Genomic DNA, 24115 nt, shown 5'->3' on the forward strand with positions numbered 1-24115 from the left:
TTATAAAGGACTTAGATGAGGGAATAGAAGGGGAACTCACCAAATTTGCAGATGATACTAAGCTGGCATGAATAGCTAACAACCTAGAAGATAGGCTCAAGATCCACATGGATCTTGAACACTGGGCCCTATCTAACAAAATGAACTTCAGTGTAGAGAAAAGTAAAGTCCTACATTTAGGTAAGAAAAACCAAAAGCACACATATAAACTGGGGGAAACCAGGTTTAGTAGCAGTGACTGTGAGAGGGATCTTGGCATCTTAGTGGACAATCAGCTAAATATGAGTCAGAAGTGTGCAGCGGCATCTAAAAAAGCCAATGCAACCCTAAATTGCATTAACAGAGGGATACAATCAAGATCAAGTGAGCTACTAATACCACTCTATAAAGCCCTAGTAAGATCACACCTAGAGTACTGCATCCAGTTTTGGTCACCACATTATAAAAAAGATGTTGAGACTCTAGAAAAAGTGCAGAGGAGAGTAACCAATATGATTAGGGGACTGGAGGCTAAAACATGTGAAGAACAGTTACATGAACTGGGCATTGTTAGTCTAGTGAAGAGAAGGACAAGGGGAGACATGATAGCCATATTCCACTATTTGAGGGACTGCCACAGAGAGGAAGGGGTCAAGCTGTTTTCCAAAGCACCTGAAGGCCAGACAAAGAATAATGGATGGAAACTGACCAAGGAGAGATTCAACCAAGAAATGAAGAGGAACTTTCTGACAGTGAGAACAATCAACCAATGGAACAACTTGCCTTCGGAAGTTGTGGGAGCTTTATTATTTGAGACTTTCAAGAAAAGATTGGACTGCCATTTGTCAGAAATGGTATAGGGTCTCCTGCTTGAGAGGGGGTTGGGCTAGATGATCTATAAGGTCCCTTCCAAACTCTGTTAATCTGTCCCAGGGCCTCTTGAGAAACTGTCCTTGGAATGTCCCAAAGGTGTTTTTTCAAGGGACAACTGAACTTTCTTGTTTTTGTTTGGAGATATTTTACTTCTCATCCAAGAAGTTTCTTCAGCTCTGACTGGATGGTGGGAAATGGAAGGATTCCTACTCCTTGCAGTTAGCTGGTCATTTGCATCCTTTTTAGGCCACCTGGAGGTTTATTTGTGTCCTGGGGTCACCAAGTGATGCAAATGGGTGTGCCGCCTTCTTGAGACTGCTGAAAGGACTGTGGTATAGACAGGAGATAGATGGTGCCATATCCCTCTGCCTCTGCTGATGTCCAGTTTGACATCTTTGGCCTCTTGGACCCCTCTTTCACACCCGCGGTGCTCTCTGCAAAATTTGGACTCTGCTGTCTTCAAAAGAGTGACCCTTGAAATGCAGATGGGCTGCTGAATCTTGTCCTGACGGGTTTCTTCTCCTATGTTGTGCCATGCCTTTGTGAAGTGGGAACGGCTCTCAATGCCGGTGAAACAAGAACGTGCAAAACGTCCAATACAAAATAAAACAAACGGAGACGCGGTTTCTGAATCTTCATCAAAATGCAAATATTCAAACGAAAGATCCTGACCCTATGTTAGAAAACGAGCTCTAGCCGTCCCCCGGCCTCTTCTCCAGCCTCCCGCCCTCTTGACTCCGGAAGGGGCGGCGCCGGGTGGCCGTTTGAACGCAGGCGGCGCCGTTCGGGCAGACCCAGCTAGCTTCCCAGGGAAAGGTGGTGGCTCAAGGACCGGCTCTCCCTCCTCTGGGCTCCGGTCGGTCCAAAGCCGAGTCCGCGACGGAACCGTCTTCCCGGGGATGAGCGCCGACGCTACGGGCCCTCTCGGGCACAGCCGCAGCTCCTCGCCGGAGGGGAGGGCCGGCTGGGAGCGCAAGCTCCGCGGCCGAGCGGAGGAGCTGCTCCGGACCGAAGGGCGATACCTGGAGGATCTCGAAGGGGTTGCGACGGTGAGGAGGAGGATGCGCCGGCAGGCGGCCGCGCCGCTCCCGCGCCTCTCGCGTGTCCCTGGGCTCCCGTGGATGTGGACGCGGTCGGGGTAAATTCGTGGGGCAAGCGTGAGGCGGGGAAGGATGTGGCGGCCGGATGCCCCTACCCTTCGCGGAAGGAGAGAGGCCGACGGAGTGGCTGGTGTTTAAGGGGCCTGTCTCCTTTGGAGCAGCAGCCCCCGGGTTATGGAGACTTTTTCGGCAGCTGTTAAACATGCCTCTTCGGAAGAAAATAGGGACGAGTAAGATCACACTGTCTCGAAGGGGCGAGTGGTTGAATAAATTGAGTTAATTGATACTTATTTTTAATCTTTGTTAATACTGGAAACTATTCAAACTCTCTGGAAATGGACTAACCTAAGCTACAGCAATACATAAATGCATTTTTCCCTAATTTATGTCTACTTCCCCTTATGTAAGGCAATTGAAAACAGCACTTTACTGAAATGTTTAAAGCAAAGCAAAGCAACAGGAAGAAACTGTAGCAGCAGCAACTCTCTCTTCTACCCTTACACCCACATTCACTCACTGAAAGGTTTTAAAACATTCCTGGTAGAAAGAGCAGGTCAGTCCCCCCTTTCAGAGGGGAGAGGGGAGGATGGGGAGGTGGGAACAGAGCAATCCGGAAGGCCACTCAAATGCTGGTGACTTGAACAATGTTAACTGGATTTGCTTTAATTAGGAAACCTTGGGCGTGGGGGTGGAAACAGAAGAAACTTGAGATGAGAAAAGGGATGCTTATATTCGTTGTTGTTGTTAGTTGCGAAGTCGTGTCCGACCCATAGCAACCCCATGGACAACGTTCCTTCATGCCTTCCTGTCCTCTACCATCCTCTGGAGTCCATTTAAGCTGCCGACTGCTTCAGTGACTCCAGCACCTCGTTCTCTGTTGTCCCCTTCTTCTTTTGCCCTCAATCTTTCCCAGCATTAGGCTCTTTTCCGGGGAGTCCTTCCTTCTCATCAGGTGGCCAAAGTATTTCAGTTTCATCTTCAGGATCTGGCCTTCTAAAGAGCAGTCAGGGTTGATCTCTAGAACTGACTTGTTTGTTCACCTTGCAGTCCAAGGGACTCGCAGGAGTCTTCTCTAGCACCAGAGTTCAAAGGCCTCAATTCTTTGGCGTTCAGCCTTTCTTATGGTCCAACCTTCACAGCCATACATTGCAACTGGGAAAACCATAGCCTTGACTATACGCACTTTTGTTGGCAGGGTGATGTCTCTGCTTTTTAGTACGCTGTCTAGATTTGCCATAGCTTTCCTCCCCAGGAGCAAGCGTCTTTTAATTTCTTGGCTGCAGTCCCCATCTGCAGTGATCTTGGAGCCCAGGAAAATAAAATCTGTTACTACCTCCATTTCTTCACCATCTATCTGCCAGGAATTGAGAGGGCTGGATGCCATGATCTTAGTTTTCTTAATGTTGAGTTTCAAGCCAACTTTTGCACTCTCCTCCTTCACCCGCATCAAGAGGCTCTTTAGTTCCTCTTTGCTTTCTGCCATTAGAGTGGTATCATCTGCATATCTGGGGTTGTTGATATTTCTTCCTGCAATCCTAATTGGCCCCGCCTTTCTCATGATGTGCTCTGCATATAAGTTAAATAGGCAGGGTGATAGTATACAGCCTTGCCGGACTCCTTTCCCAATTTTATTTATTTATTTATTTATTAATCATACTTTTATACCGCACCATCTCCCGTAGGACTCAGGGCGGTTCACAGGCATATTAAAAAACAATATAATAAATAAGCATTAAAAACCCAATTAAAACTAAATATTATCATGGCCAAATCACTAAAAATGATAAAAACCCATTAAAAAACCCTTAAAATTTAGTTAAAACATTTTATTCTTAGGCTAGTCCAGCGCGCTGAAATAATAAAGTCTTCAGTTCGCGTCTGAAGGTCCGGAGGTCGGGGAGTTGTCGTAATCCCGGAGGAAGCTCGTTCCACAGGGCTGGTGCCGCCACAGAGAAGGCCCTCCCCCTGGGGGTCGCCAACCTACATTGTTTGGTCGACGGCACCCTGAGGAGGCCCACTCTGTGGGAGCGCACGGGTCGTTGGGAGGCAATCGGTGGCAGAAGGTGGTCTCGAAGGTATCCCGGTCCTAAGCCATGGAGCGCTTTAAAGATGGTAATCAAAACCTTGAATTGCACCCGGAAGGCTACCGGTAGCCAGTGTAGACCGCGCAGGATGGGTGTTATATGGGAGCAACGCGGTGCTCCCTCTATCACCCGCGCGGCTGCATTCTGGACTAACTGGAGCCTCCGGGTACTCTTCAAGGGGAGCCCCATGTAGAGAGCATTGCAATAGTCCAGGCGGGAAGTGACGAGGGCGTGAGTAACCGTGCGTAAGGCGTCCCGGTCAAGGAAGGGGCGCAACAGGCGAATCAGGTGAACCTGATAAAATGCTCCCCTGGCGACGGCCGTCAAATGATCCTCTAAGGACAGCCGATCGTCCAGGAGAATGCCTAAGTTGCGCACTCCCTCCCTGGGGGTCAGGACTTCCTCCCCCACAGTCAGCGATGGTGTAAGCTGACTGTACCGGGACGCTGGAACCCACAGCCACTCTGTCTTGGAAGGGTTGAGTTGGAGCCTGTTCCTCCCCATCCAGACCCGCACAGCCTCAAGACACCGGCCCATCACCTCAACGGCTTCGTTGGGGTGGTTCGGGGTCGAAATGTACAGCTGAGTATCATCAGCGTACAGATGATAATCCACCCCGAAACCACGGATAATCTCACCCAGCGGCTTCATATAGATGTTGAACAGGAGAGGCGAAAGAACCGACCCCTGAGGCACCCCACAAGTGAGGCGCCTTGGGGTCGACCTCTGCCCCCCTGCCAACACTGTCTGCGAACGGTCAGAGAGACAGGAGGAGAACCACCGATAAACGGTGCCTCCCACCCCCAATCCCTCCAACCGTCGCAGCAGGATACCATGGTCGATGGTATCAAAAGCCGCCGAGAGATCTAATAGAACCAGGACAGAGGAGCAACCCCTGTCCCGGGCTCTCCAGAGGTCATCCACCAACGCGACCAAAGCCGTCTCGGTGCTGTATTCGGGTCTGAAACCGGACTGGAACGGGTCCAGATAGACAATTTCCTCCAGGTGCTCAGGAAGCTGATACGCCACCACACTCTCAACAACCTTCGCCAAAAAGCGAAGGTTGGAGACTGGACGGTAGTTCGCTAAAACAGCCGGATCCAGGGAGGGCTTCTTGAGGAGAGGCCTCACCACCGCCTCTTTCAAAGCGGCGGGGAAAACACCCTCCAACAAAGAAGCGTTAGTAACTCCCTGGAGCCAGCCTCATGTAACCTCCCGTGTGGCCAGTACCATCCAGGAGGGACACGGGTCCAATAAACATGTGGTGGAATTCAACCTACCCAACAACCTGTCCATGTCATCAGGAGTCACAGGATCGAACTCAGCCCAGATAATACTCTCAAGACTCGTCTCCACCATCCCACCTGGATCTATCCAATCAGTGTCCAGGCCGTCCCGAATCTGAGCAATTTTATCAGACAGATACTGAACAAAATCCTCAGCGCGACCCTGTAAGGGGTCCTCCCGAGCCTCCTGCCTAAGCAGGGAGCGGGTCACCCTAAACAGGGTGGCTGGGCGATTACCTGCCGATGCGATGAGTGCGGAGAAATGGTTATGTTTCGCCGCCCTGATCGCCACTAGATAGGTCTGAATATATGACCTCACTAGTGTTCGGTCTGATTCGGAACGGCTGGACCTCCAGGCGCTCTCTAGGCTTCTTTTCCGGCGCTTCATCTCTCTCAGCTCCTCGTTGTACCAAGGAGCTGGTCGAGTTCGTCGCCGGGTCAGAAGCTGCAAAGGCACGACACGGTCTAAGGCTCCAGCGGCCGCCTCCTCCCAGCCGAGCCGTGGGCTAACTCCCTCGGAAATGGCCCAAGCTCCGTCAGAAACCTCTCAGGGTCCATCAGGCGCCTGGGACGGAACCATTGGACCGTTTCCGTCTCCCTGCGGTGAGGTGTAGCGGTCCGAAAGTCTAGCTGAAGGAGTAAATGATCTGACCATGACAAGGGTTGAGATACTAATTCCCCTAACTCCAGATCATTTAGCCACTGTCCCGAGAAGAAAATCAAGTCCAGTGTGTTACCCCCGACGTGGGCGGGGACCGCCACTACCTTGGTCAGGTCCAGAGCCGTCATGGAAGCCATGAACTCCCGAGCTGCCGTTGATGAATCGCCCGCCGATGGCAAGTTGAAATCCCCCATGACCATAAGTCTGGGGGTCTCAATTTTGAATCAATCAGTGGTTCCGTGTTCAGTTCTCACTGTTGCTTCTTGACTCGCATACAGGTTTCTCAAGAGACAAATAAGATGGTCTGGTACTCCCATCTCTTTAAGAACTTGCCACAATTTGTTGTGATCCACACAGTCAAAGGCTTTAGCATAGTCAATGAAGCAGAAGTAGATGTTTTTCTGGAACTCCCTAGCTTTCTCCATGATCCAGCGTATGTTGGCAATTTGATCTCTAGTTCCTCTGCCTCTGTGAAATCCTGCTTGTACTTCTGGTAGTTCTTGATCCACATACTGCTGGAGCCTAGCTTGTAGGATTTTAAGCATAACCTTACTAGCATTGAAATGAGTGCAATGGTGCGATAGTTTGAACATTCTTTGGCATTGCCTTTCTTTGGAATTGGAATGTAAACTGATCTTTTCCAATCCTGTGGCCATTGTTGAGTTTTCCAAATTTGCTGGCAAATTGGGTAGTACTTTTACTGCGTCGTCTTTTAAGATTTTGAATAGCTCAGCTGGAATACTGTCTCCTCCACTAGCTTTGTTGTTGCTCAGATTTCCTAAGGCCCATTTGACTTCACATTCTAGGATGACTGGCTCAAGGTTAGTGACCACCCCATTGTGGTTATCAGGGATGTTAAGCTCATTCTTGTATAGTAGTTCTGTGTAATTTTGCCACCTCTTCTTAATCTCTTCTGCCTCTGTTAGGTCCCTGCCATTTTGGTCCTTTATCATGCCCATCTTTGCATGAAATGTTCCCTTCATATCTCCAATTTTCTTGAATAGATCTCTGGTCCTCCCTATTCTATTGTTTTCTTCTATTTCTTTGCACTGTTCATTTAAGAATGCATTCTTCTAGCTATTCTCTGGAATTCTGCATTCAACTGGGTGTATCTTTCTCTTTCTCCCTTGCCTTTCGCTTCCCTTCTTTCCTCAGCTATTTGCAGAGCTTCCTCAGACAGCCATTTTGCTTTCTTGCATTTCTTTTTCTTTGGGATGGTTTTAGTTGCTACCTCTTGTACAATGTTGCGAACCTCCATCCATAGTTCATCAGGCACTCTGTCTAACAGATCTAATTCTTTAAATCTATTTGTGACTTCTACTGTATATTCATCAGGGATATGATTTAGTTCATACCTGAGTGCCCTGATGCTTTTCCCTACTTTCTTTAGTTTAAGCCTAAATTTTGCAAGAAGAAGGTCATGATCTGAGCCACAGTCAGCTCCTGGTCTTGTTTTTACTGACTGTATAGAGCTTCTCCATCTTTGGCTGCAAAGCACATAGTCAATCTGATTTCTGGGTTGACCATCTGGTGATGTCCATGTGTAGAGTCGTCTCTTAGGTTGTTGGAAAAGTGTGTTTGCTATTTATTTTATTTATTTAATCATATTTTTATACCGCCCTATCTCCCAAGGGACTTAGGGCGGTTTACAGCCAAGTAAAATATACACATAAATACAAATTAAAACCCAATTTAAAAAACTTATTAAATACGGCCGAATATTAAAACCCCAATAAAATAGTAAAACCCCATTAAAACCAAAATTTAAAATTCTGGTCCAGTCCTGCGCAGATAAAAAGATGTGTCTTAAGCTCGTGGTGAAAGGTTCGAAGGTCAGGAAGTTGGCGAAGTCCTGGGGGAAATTCGTTCCAGAGGGTGGGAGCCCCCACAGAAAAGGCCCTTCCCCTGGACGTTGCCAGCCGGCACTGCCTGGCTGACGGCACCCTGAGGAGTCCCTCCCTGTGAGAGCTATGACCATCGTATTATCTTGACAGAATTCTATCAGCCTGTGGTACTCCAAGGCAGGGGTGAAATGCTCCCGGTTCACAGCGGCTCGCCCGATTATGTAGCGATGGCAGCTGCTGGTTCGGAGGACCGGTAGCAAAAATCCCTGGCCCCGCCCCCCCTGCCTCTGCTGAGCCGCACCATCAGCAGAGGTTTTTGTTTTTTTTTTTACTTTTAAAAGTTTTTCTTCAGCCGAAAACATGCCTTTAAAAGTAAAAAAAACAAAACTCTTTGATGATCGCAGGGCTGAGCAGAGATCATCAGAACACTTTAAAAGTTTTTTTTTAAAAAAACCTCTTCAGCTGAAGGGGAAAAAAAGGAAAAAAGGGGGGGCTTTAAAAGGCTCCTCTGGCTATCCCAGCTGAGTTCCTCATCACCAGAACCTTAAAAAACATGTTTTCTACATGTTAAAACAATTATTTTAAGAGGTTCTGGGCTGCTATGAGGGAACTTCAGGTGAGATCATCAGAGGAGCTGACTTTAAAACTTTTTTTCCTCTGGCGATCCCAGAAGAGTTTCCTGATCCTAGCAGGCTTTTAAAATCACTTTTTAACAGCCCCCACTTACAAGAGCCCCCACCCATGCCCACCCAATGCCCCCTCTTCACTTACCTATAATTACTGCATACTGCTCCTTTCGGGCTGGCAATGCAATGCTTACTTCAGCTACTGATTACAGCCTGCTTTGACTTCCTGCTTTGCTGAATGAGGAACTCTGGGAATTGAAGTCCAAAAACCTAAAGCTACTAAAGTTGGAAACCCCTGATCTAAAAAAATAAATAAAAATAATAAAATAAGATATTTGTGTAGCTTTCTGAGATTTGGTGTGTTTCTGTAGTGTTTCACTCTAACTACACACACAAAATCTCACAAAACTGTATGTGGCATTTTGTGTGTGCGTGAGTCAGTTGTGTTATGTGTGTGTAAAGTGTGAAAGTGTGAGGTTCCTGATTCTTGCAGGGGCCATTTTGGGTGAAGTGCAGCTGCTTTTACATTGTGTGTGAGTCTGTTGTGTTGTGTTGTGTGTGTAAAGTGTGATTTATTATTTTATTTAATTTATTTAATTAAATTTTTATACCGCCCTTCTCCCGAAGGACTCGGAGCGGTTCACAGCCAAATAAAACAACAATAAATAAGTACAGAATAAAATCAATAATTAAAAAACTTATTAAATATGGCCCCAATTTAAAATGCATTTAAAACAATAAAACCCACTTTAAAATTTAAAACCGAATAATAAAACTTCTAAAAATTCTATGCTAGTCCTGCGCAGATAAATAGATACGTCTTCAACTCGTGGCGGAAGGTCCGAAGGTCAGGAAGTTGACGAAGTCCTGGGGGAAGTTCGTTCCAGAGGGTGGGAGCCCCCACAGAAAAGGCCCTTCCCCTGAGGGCCGCCAGCCGACATTGCTTGGCTGATGGTACCCTGAGGAGTCCCTCTCTGGAAGAGTGCACGGGTCGGTGGGAGGCAAAGTGAAAAGTGAAAGTTGGTTTTTGGTACCTCTTATTGTTTTGTATACTTTGTTTATTTTTTATTATTTATTGTTATTGGCCACGCCCACCCAGTCATCTGACCGCCAAGCCATGCCCACCAATTAAGCCACGCCCACTGAACCGGTAGGGAAAATTTTTAGATTTCACCCCTGCTCCAAGGCCATACTTGTCTGTTATTCCGGTTATCTTTTGGCTTCCTACTTTAGCATTCCAATCTCCCATGATGATAAGGACATCATTTTTTGGTGTTAATTCTATCAGGTGCTGTAGGGCTTCATAAAACCGGTCAATTTCATCTTCTTCAGCACCAGTGGTTGGGGCATAGATTTGAACTACTGTGATATTGAATGGTTTGCCTTGGATTTGGACTGAGATCATTCTGTCATTTTGGGGATTGTATCCCAGTATTACTTTTCCTAGTTTTTTATTGATTATGAAGGCTACTCCATTTCTTCTGAGGGATTCTTGCCCATAGTAGTATACCTGATATGGCTTATATTCATGCTGCCCCTCTATTTTTGCAAGCCATATTTATCTCCACTACTTCATAGGTTGATCTCTACTTTAAACTTCTCAGTTCATTGTTTTGCTGGATCATTTCAACTTCAGCCAATCATGACATTCTCAGTGTTCTCCTTTTTGAAACACGTTTTTGGGTGTTCCCCCATCATTTAGCCACATTTATCTTGTTTGCATGTACATGTGGTTTTTATGTTGTTGTTTTTTTATTCAAAAAGTTTTACAGAAATTTTTTTTCCCCTTTCCCCCACCTCCCCTCCCCCCTCCCTTCACAACCCCCCTCCCCCCCCCCGACTTCCCGGAATGAGCACAAGGTATAGTTAAAAATAAAACAAACATATGCTAAAAATTTTTCGTCCCAACTTAATTATACCCCTACAATCATCAATTCCTAACTTCCCCCGAAAACAATCAAAAATAATACATCATAATCATTCAAAAACAGTCTGATAACTCTTAGTCTGATATCTACTTTGAATATAGTCAATCCATTTTTCCCATTCCTTTAAGTATCTTTCTTGCATATTGTCTTTCAAAAAGGCTGATATCTTCGCCATCTCAGCCAAATTGGCAACTTTCAATATCCATTCTTCTATTGTAGGTACTTCTTTTTTCTTCCAGTATTATCCTATTAGTAATCTTGCTGCTGTTATTAAATTTAAAATCAATTTAGTCTCAATTACTGTACAGTCCGTAATAATTCCCAACAAAAAAAATTGCGACAGGAACTTTATCTTCTTTTTCAAAACATTTTGTAAAATCCACCAAATTTTTATCCAAAAGGCCTTTATATCCTTACAAGTCCACGAAATATGAAAATATGTAGCATCATCACAATTACATCTCCAACATTTTGCTTGCATATCTGGGTACATACACGATAATTTCTTAGGATCTAAGTGCCATCTATAAAACATTTTATAAAAATTTTCCCTCAGATTCTGTGCCTGCATGAATTTAACATTTCTAACCCAAATTTTTTCCCAAGTTTCCAATAATATTGGCTCTATGTGGTTTTTATGTTTGAGTGCACATCGATTATATTACCTTGTTGTTTGTATGTAAACTGAGAGCTTATGTACTAGAGACAAATTTCTTGTGTGTCCAATCACATTGGCCAATAAAGTCTTCTACTTTGTAGACTAGTCTAGTCTATTATTATTTCTAAGTTTAAAATCTTTGCTAAGATACACAAACATGGCTTGGATTTGAATTTCTTCCACAATTTCACATGATCAGGCTTCCTTTTTTTTAGATCTATTACATATTTTTATTTTCTCTTAATTTCACAGACACGCATATCTATTTTGATTTCTTGCTTTTTATTTGGTAATTCATGACCATTTACTCTTCATGTTCTGAGTTACAGTCTTCTGTCATCATCACCAACAGGGGCCCATGGATTTTTGTACAGCCCATTGTGGCTTTGGTCAGTTAAGGTTTTTGCTAAGTTAGCAGCCATGCCACATTCATCATTCTAAAGAGATTTCTGGTTAGCTTAGCACATTTTGGCTAGTAGGTAACAGCATAAGCAAAGCCCAGTTTTAGCTCAGACTTGGTCAAGTAATTTTATTTAGGACAGGCTCTCTGAAGTTTACCTTGCAAGGGGCATATACTTTCTTGCATCAGCTATAAGGTAAATGCACTGAGTAAACTATTTGACTAAAAAGCAGTATTAAAGAACCAAACTTGAGATGCCCAATGAGCCAGATTTTCTTCATGCTGCAGGAAGAGTGAAAATAGGAATGTTGTACTCAGCTTCACCTGGACAGTAATGGTGTTATGTCCCTTTTCAGTACTTTGTGGTCACCCTGAAGGCCAAGGGGATCTTGAAGCCAGACATCCATAAGATTCTCTTTGGACCCTGGGAGTCCATCTGCTCCACCAGCCGGTAAGGTCAGGCTTGTGGCATTGTGGCCGGGGGTGGGTGTGGGGAGGATGGACAATGCACGCTCATTGACCTTCTTTCTTGGACTTTACCGATCCCTCTATGGATGATGGAAAGGAGCGTTCACATCCTTATTGTTTAATTAATTCCTGTACAAAGAAGGATCCATCATAGGATTAGCTGGATGTTGCTGTGTGTAGGATATGGCTTGAAAAACTAAAATTGCATGCAAGAAAGTAGGATAAAATGAGCTACAAATTTTGATTACAGTATAGAATGGAACAATGGGAAAAGGACATGGCTGAAAATATTGAAATTTACATTATGTTCTAATGTTAGGAGAATTTTTATAAACGATGTACTGTTAGTGTAAGTCACCAGAGAAATTGTCTAGAATGTATAAAGGCACTTCAAATTTATATTGGAAATGTGTGAATAATACACATTTCAGCATTTTGGATACAAATTCAGTAGATTTTAAAGACTAATGTATACTTGAAACCAGATACTTTCCTTTTGGGAAAAATGGATAGACAGCTGCAAAAAAAGTCATGCAACTTTGTTTTTGTATTTTGCAATTGCAGCAAGATTATGATATGCTCAAAAGATTCAGCACTCCCTACAATGGAGGAAGGGTTGGTTTAGGTAACCATATCGTGTTTGCTACAAAGTAAATCAAAAGCTTCTTTTTCCTATTTTTATCTTTTCTTTTTGCACCTTTGATGTCTCTCTCTCTTTTTATTCTTTATATTAATTTTTGTTAGTATTTATCTTCTTTTATAAACTTAATAAAATGTATATAAGAAAAAATAAAGTTACAGAACCATAATTAAGGAACTTGTATTTTTCGCAAAAAAGAAAAGCATACAATATTACATGATTCCTTAGCACATCATCTTCATGCTTGGAGTTCATGATTGGAGTTAGCCCCATTTCATAGAACCATGGAATCACTGAGTTGGAAGGGACCTTGGAGGTCTTCTAGTCCAACTCCCTGCCCAAGGCAGGAGTCCTTAACCATTCTGGACAAGTGGTTGTCCAATCTTGTCTTGAAGTTTTCCAGCTCCAGGAGGCAAGCTGTTCCATTGATTGATCACTCTGTCACGAAATTCATCTCTATTTTCAGGTTGAATCTCCCTCTGATGAGCTTCCACCCATTGCTTCTAGTCTTGCCATCAGGCGCAGTGGAGAACAAATGGACGCCCCCTTCCTCATGGCAATCCTTGAAGTACTGGAAGACTGCTGCCATGTCTCCCCTTCAATAGTCTAAACAAATCTAATACCCTTAGCCGTTTGTTGTATGAGTTTGCCTCCAGATCCCTGATCATCTTTGTTGCTCTTCTCTGCACTCTTTCTAGGGCCTCAGCATCCTTTTCTTATCATGCTGACCAGAATTGAACGCAGAATTTTGAATGTGGCCTTACTAGTGCATTATAGAGGGGTACTGTCACTTCCCTTGGTCTCTCCACTGATGCAGCTAGAACTGCGCTGGCTTTTTTGGCAGCTGTAGCACATTGCCGACTCATACCTCAGCAATGATCCACCAGGATACCTAGATCCCTCTCAGAGTTGTTATTGTACTGTCAATCCAGGTACCTTCTATACCTATGCATTTTGTTTTTCCACCTATGTGCGGGATCGTACTTTTCTCACCGGTGAACTGCATCTTGTTGGATAGGGCCCAATGCTCAAGTCTGCCAAGATCCTTCTGAATCTTGACTCTGTCATCTAAAAGGTTGGCAAACACCCTCCCCGCAGCTTGCTGTCAGTTGCAAAGAATTCCCTTTCTATTCCCTCATCTAGACCACTTATGAAGACATTGAAGAGTGCTGGGCCCAAGATCGAACCTTGAGGTCCCCACTGGGTCTATGACAATTCACTATGGCCAACTCGCCATGACCAACTTCCCACCACCAATTCACCACAGCTAACTCGCTACAGCTGCCATAGCCATCTCGCCACAGGACAACTTGCCACAGGACCAGTGTTACAGTAATATCAAAGAAATGATGGAATAGAATCATTAAAGAAAGAATGCAAAAGGAGGGACAGAATAAAATGTGAATGGCAAAAATTAAAATATTTTTAATTTATTTTAAAAAATTATATAGAATTATTGTCCTGCAGCGAGTTGTCCTATGGTGAGTTGGCCATAGTGAGTTGGCTGCAGCAAGTTGGCTATAGCAAGTTGTCCCATCCCCCACCCTTCACATGCTTCTCTCCATATAGATGTAGCTCCATTGAGGACTACATGCTGGATGCAGTTTGGTTAGCCAATTGCTAATCCACCTGGTGGTGGTACTGTCTATCCCACATGGTTCTACCTTACCAAGAAGCAGACTGTGGTCTATTTTGTCAAATGCCTTAATGAAGTCCAAATATACAGCAGCCACAGAATTTCCCTGATCTACTTATTTAGTCACTTTATCAAAGAAGGTAATAAGATTTGTCTGGCATGGTCTGTTTTTAACAAACTCATGCTGGCTTCCAGTAATCACCTTGTTCATTTACTAGATGCTCATAAATCCTCTGCTTGATTACCTTTTCCAGTATTTTTCCAGACGTTGCTGTCTAGAGGCACATCCTTAAAAAATAAACTGTCCCCGCAGCCCACTAGAAGTGTGAAGTCCTATTCTGAAAGAGGAAAAGATTTGTAGCATAGGATTGAAGTGATGGCTGTTTCCTTGCAGACATTTCATTACCCAAAGTAGGCAATTTCATCAGTGATGGATCTGATGGAAGTCCAGCATTGTTGATGTTACCTAGTTTGGATAATGAAATATCTGCAAGAAAACAGCCAAGCTCCGAGAGCTCCAAAGGCCCCTCAAGTGCCATTCTGTCAGCTGATAGATTCTGCCCTAAAAGGTGTAGGTGACTTTTTTTTTTTTAGGCAGATGTAATTGGTCAGGTCAGCAAACAAATTTTAGAGAGCCTCACAAAAATGGAAGACAGATTGAGCAGAAGTTGGACTTCTGAGCAGTTTCTGCTCCTCTTTATGCTGTACTCTTTGTTCTTGCATGTGGTGCTGGGCAGCTGCTTGCAGTAGCCTTTTTTTCCCTCGGAAGAAGGCGAGTGCAGAAAGGCCACCGGCCCCTGGTCATTTCCTTCAAGGCTCCTCTCTTTGCTTGCAGGACACTGCTTTTCCACCTGACCAGAGGCCATTTTGCATTAGGACTCGAGAGTTTCTGCCACCAGCTGGTGTTCTACGTCCATTATGCAGAGAATCTGGAAGCGGCCCAGAACATCCTTAAGGTACGTCCTTATTGCTTACATGTCAGATGAGGCGGTGCTTTATGCCCAGCATTCCCTGCTCTCCTCCCTCCCCTCCACCCAGTTTTTTCTTTCAGCTGTCTGTTCTTGACAGCCAAGGGCATCCTTGGGTTGGTTTTTTTGGCCAAGATCTTGGTCTGGAGATGAGGCTGGGGATCTGTTCTCAGAACTTGCTGGCCAGCCACCCTGACCTGCTTCTTCCCTTCACTGGGGTGCATCTGTAGAAACTGGTAAAGAAGAACAAAGCTTTTTCCCGCTTCAAGAAGCTTCAGGAATCCCGTCCAGAGCTTAAAGGTTGCCGGCTGGAAGAGCTGCTGTCGCTGCCCCTGCAAAGGCTCCATCAGTAAGTGACAGAAGAGCCGAGTCTTCTTTCTCTGGATGGGAAGCCAACCTTCACCTGCCACTCCTCCCTGTACTCCTGAGGGAGGCTGTTGGGGGCCATGACCGAAAGAGCTTTGCCTCACTGCTTGCTTTGCAAGGTGGGGTTGAGATGGGGGGCGGGGGCAGGCAGGCAGGCTGGGCTCTCTGATGTGCAGCTAGAGGCAGTTGCTTAAATCTCCTCCTCTGATATTTGTTTGGTAGATATAGGCACCTCCTGCAGGATTTGGTGGAGCACACTCCCCCAGAGAGCTCTGGATTTGACCAACTCCAAGGTAGGATTCTAACTAAACCCTGTGATACGCTCCTGAATTTTTGCCTTCAGCTGTTCGGCTCTTCATCACAGCAGCAGAGACCCCTGATTCTTGCCTGACAGAATTTTGTAGGGTTGGCTTTTCTCCCCTTCCCAGTTAGCCAGGCAGGAAAACAGGTGAAGTTGCTCTTGGGTGATATGCTGTCACTTGCAGGGTCCCTAAAGTCTGTTTTGGAGGTCCTGCATCGAGTCCAGGAAATTGCTCGTGTCCATGAGAACCTATTGATGATGAGACAGATACAGAAACAGCTCAAGGGACGGAAGACCCAAGTGCTGGCTCCAGGTGAGGCCTCTGTGTTGGTTATCAAGTCCTCATGCTAGACAATCATGATGAGGCTATAACTAAACACAGGTCAGACATAGAATAAAACCAGCAATTAATGCTACAATATAAGGATCAGGCTAGAAACCAGGAGACCATGAATTTTAGTCCTGCCAGCTGGAGTATCCTTGGGCTGGTCCTTCTTTCTCAATCCTAGGAAGGAGAAGATAGGCAAACATTTCTGAATTTTTGCCAAGAAAGCTGCAGGGACTTCTCCAGACAGTTGCCAGAAGTCAACACTGATTTGAAGGCACATACACAAAAAAAGGCAAACACAATGAAATCAGTATCTTTACCAACTATAAAGAAGAAATATTCTAATCCTTTTTTTAAACTAACAAATCTGACTTCAAGCTCAGTTCTGGGGGGAATCGTTTAAAGAACAGGAATACCGGGTGGGGAAACCTATCAGCCCAATGAGGCATGCAATCAACTGCCCAAGCTTTTGACCCATCAGAGGACTTTCAAGTGACTGGTGCACCAGTGAACAAGGCATGTTGTTTCATAAATGTTTATCTAATGAAATGGAGAAGTAAAGAGGAGCAAAATAAAGAATGGCCTTACTATGTGACTTGTGAAGCAGGTGGGAGAAGCACAGTTGAACCAAGTTCATCTTCATCACCTAGGACCCTCTGGGTCAACAGGGGAAATATGTTACACAGACATCTGTGAAAGCAGAGCTAGACCTACCTGTGTGACACTAGTGGGGATTTAGAGTTACCATCAGTGTGGGGACTCCCTGGTCCAATTCAGGGGGTTGGGAAACTGCTACCTGCTCTTAGTTAATGTGCCAGTTGAAGTATTACCTGCCAAACATAGATGGAGGCTAGGAAAATCCAATGAGTACAAAGTGCTACTTTGGATTAGTGGATAATTTTAGTAGTAATAAGGGGCTGGCTTGGACTTTCAGAAACAGAAAGTCTTGCTACATGGAGCTCTCAAGGGTTCGTTCTGCAACCCTTCTCTCTCCACAGCTGCTTTTCCAGAGTGCACAGAACGTTGTTACCTTCCCACCAAAGGGGCACTTATTATTATTATTACTTGCATTTGCATGCTTTCTAACTGCTTGGTGGGCAGGAGCTGGGGCAGGAACAGAGTATACACGCACGCACACACACAAAAGAAAACACACACAAAAGAAAACCTATTGTAAACTTATTTTCCATATACCTTCAGATATTGGTATTTTTGTACAATGCCTTAAATCTATTTCATGGAGGGAAATGGAGTCTAAAATAAATCTCTTGACATGTTAGGAATCCAGCTATCATTTGGAAATGCTGTCTCATATGTTTTTTGAAGTCAACAACTGAGTTGAATTATGTTCCAGTGGTTTGCCTCAGCGATCGGTGTCGCTAATCCCTCTGCATTTCCCAGAGAAACCACTCCTGGGGTCACCGATGGCCTTCAGGTGGTTTCAGAGCTTGCTTAATACGTTCCTGGGTTTCTGTCCTTTTTCCATGCAGGGCGTCGGTATCTCCAGGAAGGTTGGCTGATGGAAGTCCCCTCCAAGGGGAAGGAGATGCAGCGCAGGAGGTGCTTCCTTTTCTCTGATATCTTGTTGTTAACCAAGCCTTGCCACCCGCTCCATCCTTGGAATTCACACAAGTTTGCTTGCCAGGCTGTTTACCCTCTCAGTCACTGTGTTGTGGAGAAGGTCTTTGGTCACACCCAGAGCCAAGGAGGGCTGCTCAGTGTAAGTGTTCTTCCTTCACTCCCAGGGTCTGCCAGTGTGCTGGCTCCTCTCCCCTGAAACCCATGGTTGATCTATGATGGAAGGTAATGTGGGAGGCACAACTGGGGTTAGTGCCAGGAAGGGACAGTAAGCATTGATGACTCCATAGCCAGGGACTTCGGGGTGGGTGAACTGGGAACATTTTCTTTTGGCCATACAGCAGTTTCCTGTCCTTTTTCTCTTTTCAGCTCTCTTTCCCACAAAAAAAGTTACTATTGATGTCTTGCGATCAGGAGGACTTTGCCAAATGGCACCAGAATCTGGTGGTGGCTATCAGGTAGGCTACATCCCTCCTGCTTCTTCTCTAAAGTACTCTGAATAACATTTAAGGAATCATTTATTACAACCCAACAAGGGTTAATTAGGCTGAGGCAGTGACCACATTGTAAGTATCATAGTGAGTCTGGGGCTTCCCTGGTCAACTCTTCCACTACAGCCACTGATTCAATTTCTGCCCAAAATGATCTCTGGCTGAGCCAGACCCAGAGACAGTGCTTTAGTTCAAGGCAGGGGTCTGCAACCTTAAACAGTCAAAGAGCCATTTGGACCAGGGGTGAAATGCTCCTGGTTCAGACCGGATCATCCGATCTGATAGTGATGGCGGTGGGTGATTCAGAGAACCGGTATAGCAAAAATCCCCTGCCCCGCAGAGCCGCGTCATCATTTGGGGTTTTTTTTTTTAACTTTTAAAAGCATTTTTTCTTCAGCTGAAAAAATGCTTTTAAAAGTAAAAAAAAAAAGCCTTTGATGATCGTGCGGCTCAGCTGGGATCCTCAGGACCCTTTAAACTCTTTTTTAACAACCTTTTCAGCAGAAGAGGTTGTAAAAAAAAAAACTTTTAAAAAGCTCCTCTGGCGATCCCAGCTGAGTTACCTGATTACTAGAACCTTTAAAAAACATGTTGTTAAAAAGATCCTTTTAAGAGGTTCTGGCGATCAGGCAAGTTCAGCTGGGATCGTCAGAGGAGCCTTTTATCTTTTTTTCCTCTGGCGATCCCAGCTGAGTTGCCTGATCATCACAGGCTTTTAAATTCATTTTTTAACGACCTCTTACAACAGCCCCCGCCCATGCCCACCCAATTGCCTGTCCCCACTTGCCTAATTGCTGCTTCTTTCAGGCTCGCTAAGCCTTGCTTTCCTTCGGCTGCTGCAATCAGTTGCATCAGCTAGCAACTGAATCTGCCTGCCTGCAATCCATCTCCTCGGTGAGCAACTCAATCTGCCTTTGCTGACTAAGGAACTCTGGGAGTTGAAGTCCACAAACCTTAAAGTTACTAAGGTTGGAGACCTCTGATCTAAAAAATATAAATAAAATAATAAAATAAAATATTTGTGCAGCTTTCTGAGATTTGGTGTGTTTCTGTAGTGTTTCACTCTAACTACACAAACACAAAATCTCACAAAGCTGTATGTGGCATTGTGTGTGTGTGTGTGTGTGAGTAAGTTGTGTTGTGTAAAGTGTGTAAAGTGTGAAAGTTGGTTTTTGAGCTTTTTATGGCTGTGTGAAGTTCCTGCTTGTTGCAGGGGCTATTTTGGGTGAGGTGCAGCTGCTTTTACATTGTGTGTGAGTCAGTTGTGTTGTGTTGTGTTTTGTGTGTATGTAAAGTGTAAAAGTTGGTTTTTGAGCTTTTTATGGCTGTGTGAGGTTCCTGCTTGTTGCAGAGGCCATTTTGGGTGAAGTGCAGCTGCTTTTACATTGTGTGTGAGTCAGTTGTGTTGTGTTGTGTGTAAAGTGTGAAAGTTGGTTTTTGGTACCTCTTATTTTTTTGTATACTTTATTATTTTTATTACTTATTGTTATTGGCCAGACCTAGCCAGTTATCTGACCACCAAGCCACACCCACCAATTAAGCCATGCCCACAGAACCGGTAGGGAAAATTTTTAGATTTTACCTGATTTGGACCCATTTCCCACAGGAAAAAAAAAACAGTGGGAGCCACAAAACCTGGGTGGGCGTGGCCAAGTTGATGTCACTCACTCCCATACCCTAGCCACACCTACCCAGCCACAAAACCATTTTCTATGTCTCTCCCCCTCTCCCTATCTTCCCCCCTCTCCCACCCTTTCTGTATCTTCCCCTTCCCCCCTCTATCTTTCTCCCCCCCCTCTGTATATCACTGTTTCTGCCTCACCCCATCTCTGTGTATCACTCTGTGTGTCTCTGTGTGTGTCTCTCTCTCTCTCTCTCTCTCTCTCTCTCTCTCTCTCCCCCGTGTGTATCACTCTGTCTCCCCCCCCCTCTCTCTCTCTCTTGGAAAGCTGCGGCTGGGCCAAGGCAGCAAGCTCTTCTTTGAGCACTTCGCTACTCCTTTTATTTATTCTTTTTGGAAATCTGGGCTGGATGAGAAAATATCGGCAGCAGCTGTGGCGGCTTCCCTTCCACTGACTGTCCTCCTCCTTCCCCCCCCTTCTCCTCTCGTGACCTCCTGGCTGGCTGTGGCTGAGCCAGGAGCAAGCGCACGGAGACTCTGCGCAACCGAGCGCCAAAGCGCAGCAAAGGCACACGTGCTTAAGGAGGGTCTTAACAGGACATGGCTTCTCTCCTGCACTGAGGCTCCGGCCATCGCCTTGCTGTGTCATCCCCCATCCCTGGCAGCTCTTCGGCTGAGCATAGAGGGTGCGAACTCCAGCTTAAAGCGGCAGGAAGCGAAAGCTGCCTTACGCACAAATGTGGCGCAAAGGCATGTACAGGGCCACTTTACACCTGCACTCTCCGGTGACCCTCCTCTCCCTCCTCCTCTCATGACCCCCTGGCTGGTTGTGGCAGAGCTGGGAGCATGCGCACGTGTGGGGAAACAAGTGAGCGGCCAGCCACTCTAACCCTAACCTGTGCCTTTCCTGCACTTTGGCACTTGCTTGAGGTCTCCCTGCGTATGCGCACCCTCCCAGCTCAGGCACAGTCAGCCTGGGGGGTCACAAGAGGAGGAGATAGAGGAGATTCGGCCAAAGGAAAGCCTCCGCTGTGGCTGGCAATCCTGTGGCTGGCAATCCGCAGCCAGCCCTAATTTCCAAAAATATCCAAAAAACAAATAGAAGAGGTGAGGGGCGGGGCCAAGCAGTGATGGGACAGGGAGCCACAGAAGAGGCCCAAAGAGCTGCATGCGGTTCCAGAGTCACAGGTTGCCGATACCTAGTTCAAGGGAAGGCATTACAGGTAGCCCTCAACTTGCAGCCATTTATTTTGACTGTTCAAAGTTGCAATGGTGCTGAATGTACTTACTGACATTTTGGCTGATGAAGAGTTTCGCGGTCACATGATTGTGATCTGGGCACTTAGCATCCATTTACAGCCAGTTGCCAAGCTCCCTGTGATCATGTGATAGTCATTTGCAGTATTTCTTGCTGGCTTTGCCAGAAAATCAGTGGAGAGGCTGGCAGGGAATCTTGCAAGTCACAGCCAACTGTCAGAGGACTTGCTCTGGTCTCTGGCTGAAAAAGGTCCACACCAAAATTTGTGCAGTGTTTTCAGCTTCACAAACTGAGGCCTTGCACACCCTCCCACATCTCTTCCTCCTTCCTCCACTTGGCAGCACTTGGGGTTCGCACCTTCCTGCTGGCTTCCCCACTGACTTGATTTGTGGAAGCTGGCAGGAAGTTGCCTCATTAACAACCAAGGCATTAATTTAATAATTGCAACTGGGACTGCCTAGATCGGGTGTCATTAACCTGTGGCTCCAGAGCCGCTTGCAGCTCTTTGGGCCCTCTGCTGTGGCTCTCTGCCCCATCACTGGCTGGTCCTGCCCCTTACCCTTTCTTCCCAGTCACTCGCCTAGCCTGAGAAGGTAAGGGCGACAGCGGGTGTTGGTGGTGGTGAAGCTGCTGGAGCTTCTTGTTGGTCTTGGGCATGCCTCGGTCACTTGGGGAGATGCGCAATCTGCTCTCCGCCCCAAGACACTGCCCTGACCCAGCCGCAACCAATGCTAACATGAAGGCTGGTGGGGTGGGAATGAGATCCGGGGGGAAGGGATGGCAGAAAGGGGGACAGGCCCGCAGCACCCAGCTGCAGTTTAAGAAGCTCAGGGCAGCGGGAAAAGGGGACTGGCCCCACGGAACCTCGCATGCCTACCCCAGGGGTGAGGAAAGCTGAGGCTGGGCCAAGCTGGAGAGCTCTCCTTGGGGCTCTTCGCTACTGCTTTTGTTTCTTCTTTTTGGAAATCCAAACTGGCTGAGGAACGAGTGCGAAGTGCAATGGAGGCTTCCCTTCTGGCAATTCTCCTCTTCTTGCGACCTCCTGGCCGGCTGTGGCAGGGCCGGAAGCATGCACATGAGCAGGGAGACCCACCTCAAGCGAGTCGGCGGGCTCGGCCAAAGCGCAGCAAAGGTGCACAGGGTGGCCGGACACTCGCTTGAGGGTATTCCCACTTGTGCACACAAACAGTAGCGAAGAGCTCCAAGAAGAGCTTGCTGGGCTTTCCAAGAGTGAGAAGAGACACAGACACACAGAGAGAGAGAGAGATACACACACAGAGAGAGAGAGACACACACACACAGAGGGGGAGGGGGAGAGACATAGATACAGAGGGAGAGACAAGGGAAGAGATAGAGGGGGGAAAATAGAGAGGGAGGGGGAAAAATACAAAGATACAGGGAGAGAGGAGGGGGAGAGACAGAGAGAGGGAAAGAGAGGAGGGGAGATAAGGAGGAGAGAGAGAGGGAGGGAGAGAGAGAGAGAGAGATGGAGAGAAAAGGCTTTTGTGATTCCTGGTTCTTTGCCCTAATGACCGGCTGGGTAGGCATGACCTGTGTGTGTGTGTCATGTGACTGGGAGTGAGTGATGTCGAGTTGGCCACGCCCGCCCAATTTTGTGGCTCCCGATGTTTTTGTTTCTGTGGGAAACGGGTCCAAATGGCTCTTTGAGTGTTTAAGGTTGCAGACCCCTGGCCTAGATTGTCATCGCAAAATAAAGTAAGTGCACTTTATGACTTCATCGCTTAGTGATGGAAATTCTGGTTTCAATTATGGCCGTGGTAAGATTGTTTCTCTCTTCTTACAGAGAGCTTCAGGTCTGTTGCAGCCTACCCTCTCAGAAGGCTGAGTGAGCCAGCTGGACTCTGCAGGAAATAGCCTGTGTGCCCTGGGCAGTTGTTTGGCAATCCGCCAACTTGCAGACATTAGTGCTACCCTCCTTTGGACATCTAACTCCAAGCATAACCCTAACACAGCTCTGTCCTTGGTTTGGTTCCCTGTTCCTTCGGTCCAGAGAAGCAGGACGCTAGGAATAGCCCTTCTCCTCAGAGGCTGCTGCCTCCAGAACAGCCATACTTATTGAGCCTAGAGACAGGGAGCCCTGCCATGGGATAGCCTTCTCAGCAATTCTCATGTGACACAGCGGGACGGAAGTAATTACGATTCTACGCAAACTACTTTCCATACCTGTGGATCTTGCACAGTGGGATGTAAAAGTCTATTTTCTTTTAATGACTATGAATGGTGGTGGTTTCTTCTTGTGAATTCTATTATGAGATTAATTTTGCCTGCCAAGACAGGAAACTTTTTGGGCTGGAACTCAGTGGGTTTTAAAAACATGCCAAGGCATGGACAGGTCCTTGAGACTGCATGCTTGGGAGCCAATTACTCTATAATCCAATTCCATCAGTAGAACCAGGGCAGACAGACTGCTGCTTTAACCATTTTCAAATTCTGTAGCATGACTGCTACGCAACCAGAACTCCAAATGTAGACAAAGTTTGGTATTGCTGTAATCCTATTTTCAGCAGATATTAACAACAGATTACTTCTGAATTTTTGTTGCTAACAGTGGAATGTGGTTGTGGAGATTTTTCAGATCCTCAAATTTCAGATAATAGATGCCATTTTTTTAGGGAAGGAAGGAGCAGTTTATGGTGCCTTTTAACAATTTTATTATAATGTATTGTAGCAAAACAATTTCTACAACAAGTTTGCCAATTCCATCTAAAATGAGTAGATGCAATAAGCAAATCAGTAACACTTATTTTCAAATGCATTGTTTTGCAATTGTGAATGTAAAATCCATGTGAACCCCTTCCCAATAGGTTGGGACTGTCTGTAGTGATACTGAAAACTGCAGAGGATTGGTAAGGAAAACATAGCTCTATGATTATCAAAGGAGTAAAAAAATTATGAATATATTTTTATTCTAAAAATTATGCCGGCCACATGACCATGGAGACGTCTTCGGACAGCGCTGGCTCTTTGGCTTTGAAACAGAGATGAGCACCGACCCCCAGA

General features: G+C 45.9%; 1 protein-coding gene across 3 annotated transcripts; it reads left to right on the top strand.

Annotated features, from left to right (window-relative positions):
* Nucleotides 1–866: 866 nt before the first annotated feature.
* On the top strand, nucleotides 867–24115 carry ARHGEF39 (Rho guanine nucleotide exchange factor 39). Of its 3 annotated transcripts, XM_058172553.1 has the most exons (9): nucleotides 869–1901; nucleotides 11796–11890; nucleotides 15019–15139; nucleotides 15382–15500; nucleotides 15740–15810; nucleotides 16003–16131; nucleotides 17637–17866; nucleotides 18094–18182; nucleotides 22899–24115. In XM_058172553.1, exons 1-9 carry the CDS (start codon nucleotides 1752–1754, stop codon nucleotides 22942–22944), a joined length of 1050 nt encoding a protein of 349 aa, XP_058028536.1. In that variant the 5' UTR covers nucleotides 869–1751; the 3' UTR covers nucleotides 22945–24115. The 3 variants fall into 3 exon arrangements, with proteins under 3 accessions (XP_058028538.1, XP_058028537.1, XP_058028536.1); XM_058172555.1 differs by lacking the exon at nucleotides 16003–16131 and having other exon boundaries at nucleotides 867–1901; XM_058172554.1 differs by lacking the exon at nucleotides 11796–11890 and having other exon boundaries at nucleotides 868–1990.

The sequence above is a fragment of the Ahaetulla prasina genome, chromosome 2 (assembly GCF_028640845.1).
Source record: "Ahaetulla prasina isolate Xishuangbanna chromosome 2, ASM2864084v1, whole genome shotgun sequence".
Lineage (NCBI taxonomy): Eukaryota > Metazoa > Chordata > Lepidosauria > Squamata > Colubridae > Ahaetulla > Ahaetulla prasina.

What these genes read in the sequence shown, in the direction of transcription:
- ARHGEF39 (XM_058172553.1), top strand. Translation starts at nt 1,752, where the DNA reads ATGAGCGCCGACGCTACGGGCCCTCTCGGGCACAGCCGCAGCTCCTCG. An exon ending in CCCCTGCAAAGGCTCCATCA is followed by an intron (nt 15,501 to 15,739) that starts GTAAGTGACAGA and finishes TTTGTTTGGTAG; the next exon opens with ATATAGGCACCTCCTGCAGG. An exon ending in GCCAAGGAGGGCTGCTCAGT is followed by an intron (nt 17,867 to 18,093) that starts GTAAGTGTTCTT and finishes TTCTCTTTTCAG; the next exon opens with CTCTCTTTCCCACAAAAAAA.